At 43.6% G+C, this 8,651-nt stretch overlaps 1 protein-coding gene across 1 annotated transcript; it reads right to left on the bottom strand.

Moving 5' to 3' along the window:
* Nucleotides 1–417: 417 nt before the first annotated feature.
* SERTM2 (serine rich and transmembrane domain containing 2) lies at nt 418–7,868 on the bottom strand. Its single transcript, XM_082061857.1, has 2 exons — nt 7,548–7,868; nt 418–4,328 (listed from the first exon to the last, which is right to left on the bottom strand). Exon 2 carries the CDS (start codon nt 3,772–3,774, stop codon nt 3,496–3,498), a length of 279 nt encoding a protein of 92 aa, XP_081917983.1. The 5' UTR covers nt 3,775–4,328; nt 7,548–7,868; the 3' UTR covers nt 418–3,495.
* Nucleotides 7,869–8,651: the final 783 nt, after the last annotated feature.

The following is an 8,651-nucleotide window of genomic DNA, read 5'->3' as shown; positions in this document are numbered from 1 at the left end:
TACATACCCTGGGAGATTTGGGAGCGAGGGTGGTTTTCTGCTTGCTCAGACCTCGCAGTCCCACCCACAGGGAACAGCAACGCTCAGGCATTTTGCTGCTCCTGCAGAACAACACTTGTTTTGCTGCTGTCTTCCCCCGCAGGTATGGAATGGAGGAGGTGATGAATTTACTAACTAGTCCCGTTTGTTTCCAGTGCCTAAGATAGGAGTAGAGATGAGAGCAAACTGTCCTGACTCGGGTAATATTTACACGGACTGGTAGGGGGTCTTCTTACACAGATGCCCCGTGAGGCCAACAATTACTTTGAAATGAGCGGCACCGCTTGAGCGTATTTCTGCCTATGAGCTGGTCTCCCACGTCCAGACCTGGGAATAGCACAGAGCAGTCAATGACTCACCATTTATAGTGGTATGTCTCTTTATTTTTGTAACCCCCCCCCTAATTTTCTGTAGCAGATGGATGAGTGGGAAGGAAACAGGCTGTTGGAGGGAAGGGTATGGATGTGACACCTGCAGTTCTCCAGGATTCAGCAAATCCATGCAAAAGTTCCAGTTGCCAGTCCTTATAGCCAAAGGATGCCGAAGTCCACTAAAGCCCACCCGGTAAACACAGGTCAACACATCTCAAGAGTCTTTTTTCTCAGGGACATCAGGTCTTGCACATTACAAATGAAAATTAAAAAAGGGAAAAGGCATTCTTCTGTTTCTCCATGGGAAAAGCTTTAACATTTGCTGGCATTGTACAGACCAGTGAGGTACTCACAGTGCCTCTGGGACTGTAGATGTATCAAGTGGGATAGATACTTTGTGTGAAATGAAGCTTTAGAAAGGAAAACTTGTCATTTTAGTGTTAGAAGATAGGGCTGCCTTCCTTAGCAGTATTAAATAGAAATATACAGTCTGCCCAAAGATACAATGTAATGTAATGTAATGATATATATAAAGTGATTGCTCTTCTATTTACAGTACACTTACTGAATAAGTTCTAAAGGGTTGTGAGACTTTTCTGAATGTTCTTTAGTATGAAGGAAGGAAACAGTCTTGACACCTGCTCTGGGGGGCTTTTCAGCTGAGATCAGAGCAATCAGAATTTGGGTCCTATCTTAGATTCTGATACTGTCTTTTTCCATTAGTAGATCTGGTATTTTATGTCAATATTTGAATCCATCCTGCAGCTTTTTGGAAACAAGGCTTTTCCACAGAGAGTTGTGCTGGAAGGCTAATGTGGTTTTGTTGCTGATTTAGTATGTTAGAATATTTATGGTGTATGTAAATTGTAGCTTTTGAATCAAGAAAATTGAGAGGCCAGACATTGAGCCTGGGCTAGTCTGCCTCATGATGGTTGAATGAACAACACATACCAAGCCAACTTGATCTGCATAGATTTTTGTGAAATTTAAATATCAGTGACTAACTCAGTAGCCATCTGTCTTCGTTGGATTAATGTCTAAATTGTCACACCAAATTTGGGCTCTTGTGCAGTACTGAGAGCAGCAGCCCTTGAGGAGACAGGCTTCAGATGGGCTGTGAAGCCACCACCCTGCCTGGTGGCATCTGTGTGCTGTCCCCAGGTGGACAACCTGCCTCCTGCCTTCTTGTCCAGGTAAACCACCAAGGGTGCCACGGGGAGATGTGGCTGAGTGCATCGTTTGCTTACACAGTCACCCTGCTATTTCAGAGATTAAACCTGCTGGGGTGGAGGTTAATGGAGTATAAAGGTGCTATTCAATATAAGGAAGCAATTTTTAAATAGTTTCATACTGAATACTTCAGGGAGAAAAGCATTAGTCCTGCCCATGGATTAGCTGTATCCTGGTATGGATGTTACTTTTCATTCTGCTTCCCCCCCACACACTATCAGCTGTAAAAGCCATATTCCTAAGTCCAAACAGCTCACCCATATGTACATCTTTAAAGGTAAATAAAGAACCTGTTGGACACAAAGCATTTGAGAAACAGTTTCTTGTTACTATCACAAGTCCACGGAGTCAGTGTCATCTCTAATTTTAGCACTGTTTTTGTATGGGGAGTTTACACTTTGCAAGCCCTTGAAAGGGGAGAATTGGCAAATTATATAAAGGCGGAAAGCACCAAAGGATTGTTACACTAAGCTGTCTTGAAGATAAGCTGGGTAAAATTCATGCCCTTTAGAGATGTAGCTGGAACAATCTTGCTCAAGGTTTTCCTGTAAGAGGCAGTGGCTCTCCCAGAAGTGATATGCCATATTTTACTCCATCTTTCCCATCCACAGAAGCAAAGTCTATCTCTATATCATTCATAGGCAAGAGGATTGGGTGAGATTGTTGTTTCATCAATTTAAGTAAACATTTTTTTCCTTGCTGTTCCAAATGATCTGCTGGGATATTTGAATCCAGTCCTATTTTATAGTGCTAAGTGAGTTTACTTTCTATCTGCATGTTGCCTGCTAGTCGATGTCCAAAGCTGTTGACAGTATTCGTTATCGCAGTGCCAGGCCATGGCATTTCTTCAGCTTTCCTTGGAGCAAAACAAAGAAAGCTTTGGCAGAGTCCGTCTGTCTTCTGAGAAAGAAAACCCAACACAGACCTGGGAGGAAATGTTATGAATTTGAGTCTATTAGGAGAACAATGTCCATTTGACTCACAAACTTTACACTGCATTTTAATTACTGAGTGATACTGGGAAGGGTGAAATGCATGGACATGTTGGTATTCAGCTCAGTTCATGTAATGGAGAGCAAAGGAAGAGAGGTAGAGTGTCTTAACATTTTTTCTCTCCTGCTGCTCGTTTCCTGCTGATGCTTTGTTTTTATTTTAAACCTTTGTTAAATGTTATCTTTATTTTTTTCCTCTTTAAATGTTCTGTCTCTTTCTGATATCCTGAATGCAACTATTCCCTGTATGGTTTTTAATGGCAGAAACCAATAGTTCCAGCAGGTGATGAAACATTTGTATACTTCTGAAACTCCGTTGTGTAAATCCACCATTCAAGTGGAAAAAAAGAAGTTCAAGGCTTTCCTTCTTGAAGGGGAGAAATACCTGAGAATTTCCACACCACCAGTAATTTCTGTACGTGCCCTGTGTGCTCTTCGCGCTTACACCACTTAACATTTTTCATTTAACTCTTTTCACAAACAAGGAATTTAAGGGCAGAGAGAGAGGTCAGCAAATACAGACTCCAGGACACAGTCTCGTACGTGTCTCTTTGGGTTTTTGGCTGTCGTTATTGTGGCTTTTACCATTTTCTGCAAGGGCTTTTAGGGGGATATCAGTCTTTCCTGACAGCAGTAGATTTCTGTAAGTAAATTTTATTGAGGCTGTTGCACACATGTTGCCTGTAGTGTCCACGGCCAGTGGCTCCCAGCCAGTCAGTCTGAGCTGTGTGACGTTGTCCAGGTAGTCTGTGCTGCCGTTGCTGGTTGTGCAACAAGTTGTAGGGCTCAACAGGCAGGCAGAGATTCTTTCTCCCACCATTTTGCTGTTTCACAAGCGCAGAGCCCCCGTTGCTTTGGTGTCTCTAAGTGGTAGGAATCCTGCTGTGCATTTCCACATCTGTGAACTGCTGGATGTTCTCAGTGCTCTCTGGAGAGGTGGTGATAGGGGAAACAACGTGCTTCAGGCGCAAGAGCACGGAGAAGAGCAATATGAGAAGGATAGCCAGAAGCGTTAGGAACAATCCCACGTACACATAGAGGCCGGAATATTTATCTGCCGTTGTGTCTACTTCTGTAGCCAGAGTTGGAAAGTGACTGCGACCAGTCAGGTTTCCACGGAATTGGAAATAAATCTCAGTCATTGCTCTCTGTCAGCTTTGGTCCATTTTCCTTATTTACCTTTAGATTTCCTGTCTTCCTTCCCCAGGCTCACAAAGGAGGTCAAGAGAGGAAGCTTAGGACGCATGGCACAATGGCTCCAGCAAGAAATGCCCCATGCTCTTGGTCTCAAGACTGCTGGTTCACACAGTTAAGCAGACTGCATGAGACAGGCCTTTACAAATAATTTTGGAAGTTGCTATTACAATGACAACAAGCGTCAGACTTCTGTTTTACACCTCCATCTGGCTTTTATTTTGTCCTGAAAATGCACTGGTCCTTCTGTTGGTAGGTCAGCTCCTTTGGTAGGTGAAAAGCTTTGGTCCTTCTCTCCAACTGAGCCGCAAAGGTTTGCACAGATTTGGTCTTTCCAGAGTCAGCTTTCTGCCAGCTCCTCCCACAGTAGGTGGTTTATCCTTGTATGAGCTGGGGAGGTTGTTTTCTGCTTTGCTTCTCTCCTAATCCAGAGCTATTGGTACTTGCTTAAAGAATACGGACTTTTGAGTTTCTCATTAGGAACGGTCAAAAAGTTGGCTTCCTAAAAGAAGAAAAATGAGAGAGAAAAGTGAAACTAGGTACCAAAATAGCCCAGACTATGTGTGTTATCTTTATAACAAATAGATAAGAAAACCCTTGTCATGTTCCTGTGAGACACCTTGGGATCAGGAGAAGCACCAAGTATATAAAGACCATTGTTAAGGTCTCCTCTAGTAACATTCATTACTTATGGGTAAGAGAAGGCCCCATGGTCTATGGAATTAGATGTCACAGAGGAAGGCAAGATATTAATCCATTCATTGTATATCAGGAACCGCTGCTTCAGAGGCCGGGTGCACCTGGCAGGTGTCCAGAGCCATCCCTGTCCCACTGGGGCAACTTTGCAGTATATGACACTTCACTCACCTCCTTGGAGAACTTGCTAGAAATGGAGGGAATCTTAATATTTTAGCATTTTCAATTCTTCCAGCTGGAAACAGAAAGCATAAATGCCAAAAATTTGCTGTAAATGCTGCATCCAAAAGCATCATGTTCTGCTTTGATAAGACCAGAATTTTGGTTTTAGATGAAGTAAAAATGAACAAAGCAATGTGGTCTTTTATAACTTTCACAACATACATACCTACATGAGATGTAAATACAGTAATATTAAGATATTAATATACTATGGTAGTCAGATTAAAATGAAACATTAGTTCAAAGTCATTGATGCTCTGATGCTTTTAGATAAAGATTTCATCTAAAAGACATATTGCTGCAAAACATTTTGACTTTCACGGGCCTTCGGTTTGTAAAACATGGCTGCTTTATTGTCAAAGTTTGGTTATGTTCTCCCCATGCACTGATGGGAACATCATCTTGCTGTTCTTCAGAGAGAGGTGGTTGAAATATGGAGGCCTGAGTCATCAAGGAGCTGATATTCGGGCTTTCGTTACAGGCAAGACAGACCCGCTTTGGCTCATGTGATGGGCAAACATCTGATGTGCTGAGACACTGGAGAAGGGACACTGGGGATTGTCACCTCTTTACCTCTCAGCTCCTGCAATACCTTTTTCAGTATCAAAGCATTTGAGATAACATTGATCCAGTCTAGGGAATATTGGGCCAGATTCTCCTTAGTAATAGGCTGGCTAAGCTGGGCCAAATTGCTGATTGAAAAAAATTGCCTGGGGATTTGACTCCTGCAGTCCTGTGTGGGCAGTGGGTGCTGTGCTTCATGCAGGAGGGTGTGGGCAAACATGGTAGGAAAGGGCTGCTCAGCATTTTCCCAGGGGCTGACCCAACCCCTTTGGAGCCACTTATTCTGGCAGCAGGTTTGGAAGCATCCGCCATGAAAATGAAGGTTGTGTTGCAGCCAGGCACTTCTGCTCTCAATTATAGGGCAATAACGCTGATTTTCACACTTCAAACCTATAAATGGAAATTCTTACCCCATGAAGAATATTCTTACGTTACACAGCAGGTGGGAAATAAAGGGCGTGAAGGTTACTGGCCATATTAAACCTCTTCTTTTTTTTTTTTTTCCCCAATATGCAATCAGTCTGGGATCTGCCACTTGTGTGAGTTAAAGTACAGAGCAATGTCTTTGCCCATCTCATCTGCTGTCTTACCAAGAGCAAAAGCCAGTGCTAATTTCTCTCCTTAAAGAGCATAGAGCCTAATGGCTTCACATACTTCATAAAACTAGACTGCAGAATGCTAAGGACATTAGTCTGAAGCTCAATAATTACCTGCAAACCAAGACGTTGAATTAACAAAGCTCAGCTGGGCATTTATTGATAAAAGGAGCAGATTAATTGTAAAAAATATTGACAATGGGGAGTCAGTGCAACTTTTTTTTCTTTAGTTTCAACTATAAATTGTCAGGAGCAATCAACTATTCAGACTATTGAAAGCTGTGAAATTGACTACATTTTTTTTTCCAGAAATGAGCCAGAAATAATTCAGGAGCTTCAGGCAACCCCAAAGTTTTTTACCTTTCAATCTACCAATGATCTCACTGAGCAGCATCTTTTTGGATATTAGTATATTTAGCTTTGTGCACTCCCCGTTAAGGAATAGGAGTTTAAAGACTCTGGAGACCAAGGTCCTGTGGAAACAAGTGCTACCCAAAGATTCTGAAAAAACTGTGTATCAAGCAGGTCAGCACTATAACTTTGTATGACTCAGATTACAGGAGGCAAACCTCACTGGTACCCTGAGACCACCTCAAGTCTGTGGACAGAGACCGTAAGTAGAAGTAATAGAGCAGAGCAGTGTAAGCAGAGCCCACGCTCCCTGGGATCTGAGTTATTGACTAAGACTTCGTCATTCTGCTCTGGCTGGACAATACTCCCATTTCTGAGAGGTGCCAAGCACCATTAGTGTTCACTGATGCTCAGTGGGTACAGGTTGATTCCAAGCAGACACTTCTTTTTTTAAATCAGTTTGTGCTTGCTTTTAAGCAACTATTTAAAAAAACCCAAACCAACATATTTAATGTAATAAAAACCACTAATGAAAGTAGAAGCCTCGTGTAAAACCACAGAAAGGTTACTTCTCAGAGTGTGTCACTGAGACAGGAAATTCATGAGCCAGAAGTTCATGAAATTGCCATCCTCTCGCTGCAGCTATCAGGTTTGGGGAGTTTTAATGAAGCCTGCATGGCCCTGCTCTGCACCTTTGTAGGTCACAGAGGAGCAAAGAAAAAGAATTATTTTCCTCAAAACGGTGCAGACGGACAATACAAACTGATCTTGCAGCTGCAGTAAATGTCTCATCTTGCCTACTCTCTTCCTTTTACTCTCATTCCTTTTAAGTGCCACTTGCCAGCAAGGTATCTCTGAAAGTGCAAGCAACTTTTCCAAGTTCTCTTTTGCTTTTCCACCCGATACTAAAACTACTATAAAGAGGTAAGTGGGACAGAACAGAACAATTACTTGTGTAGCTTTTTCAAGGCTGTTAATTTAAACTGCACTGAACTGACTGGCAGTCATAGAAAGGTTTGGTTTTGAACACAGCCAGTACCAGGTGTGTTCTGTCTAGGTGATCTTTAGAGGGAAAAAAAAACGGCACTGAAGAAATGAGAACAAAGCATTAAAGTATCAATTCTGTCCAGCTTGCATTTTCTCCAGGGAGGATCTGAGAGACAGGAAAGAGGGGATGTCTCTTCTTTCAATGGCAAACGGTATTTTTTGTTCTCATGCTGAAGTGCAAGATGGTATGTCGGTGTCTCCGCTGTGGTAGTGCATAGGAAGAGAACAGAATAAAGCGTAGTTACCTTTCAGAGCAGGCAGGGCTGTTGGAACCAGGCACTAGAGCAGCTGGTTCAGACCACGAGCTCGCAGGCGATTTATCTAGGAACATCTCCTCCCAGAGAGTGGGGTTTGCGCAGAGAAGATTTGCTGGAGTCAGGATATTGTCTTTTCAGCGACATGCCGAGTGCGCTTTCTTCTCCTCCGCTCTTGAATTCACATGGTTCACTGACAGGGGTAGTTCTTATTCCCACTCTTGAGATGTCAACTGTCAGTCTAACTGAACAGCATCACTGCTGATGCCCTTTCTTCGCAGGCGATAGGAGAAGAGGGTGAGGAGCCTGATCTTCACGGGCTTCGCTGCTTGGCTGGAGACAGCAAGTCCTCTCCCGCAGCAGCGGTCGGCACGGCTTGGAGCGGAGCGGATCGGTAGCGCTCCAGCGCTGCTGCGTCTGGTCTCGGCAGCAGGGAAGGGAGGGAGGCTGGGAGCTGAGCTCGCAGCAAACTTTGTGCAAGGTTCATCTTAACCCTTTCGTGCTTGCAAGTGGTAAACGAGACTGAGCTGCCTGCTAATTGTGGAGGAAGACATGAGCCAGGAGGACAGGATATCAGTTTCTCTCTCCGGTTTTCTGAAAGATGAAAAGGCTTTTTGTTTTATGCCCCTTGGGAAGGGTTGTCTGGTGAGGGCTCCCAGCTGTGCTCCTGTCTGGAGCCATGGACAAGTGTCACTTTACAGCTGGGACCCTCAGAATAGTCCCCAAGCATTGTTTTTTGGCATTGGAGCTTTTGATGTTATTTTGTCCCTGTGCTGTCTGGTGGTTTGGGAAGGGCTGTGTGGCTGGTTTAGTTTACGGGTCCTGAGTAGTTTGAAACTTGGCATGAGTGACCATAACCCCAACTTGCAGCATTATGGGCAAAAATGATTTTCGCCAATTTATATACATGTGAAGCACAGATCAACCTACAAGGCACCACAGAAATGAGGCAGAAGGAGCCAAAGCTTGGGTGAGAACCGAAAGGAGCCTAATTCCTCTGATTGCCGTAGCTTCTGATCTGCATTTCTTAGCTCCCCCCAGCTGACAGTAAGGGTGTTTTGTGATGCTGTTCCAGTTACGACACAAATTAGGGTA

This window comes from Streptopelia decaocto (assembly GCF_964273445.1).
Source record: "Streptopelia decaocto genome assembly, chromosome: 10".
In the NCBI taxonomy this organism is placed as follows: Eukaryota; Metazoa; Chordata; class Aves; order Columbiformes; family Columbidae; genus Streptopelia; species Streptopelia decaocto.
Note: the sequence above shows the minus strand (reverse complement) of the source record. Positions and strands in the feature narration are given on the sequence as shown.

What these genes read in the sequence shown, in the direction of transcription:
- SERTM2 (XM_082061857.1), bottom strand. Translation starts at nt 3,774, where the DNA reads ATGACTGAGATTTATTTCCAATTCCGTGGAAACCTGACTGGTCGCAGT.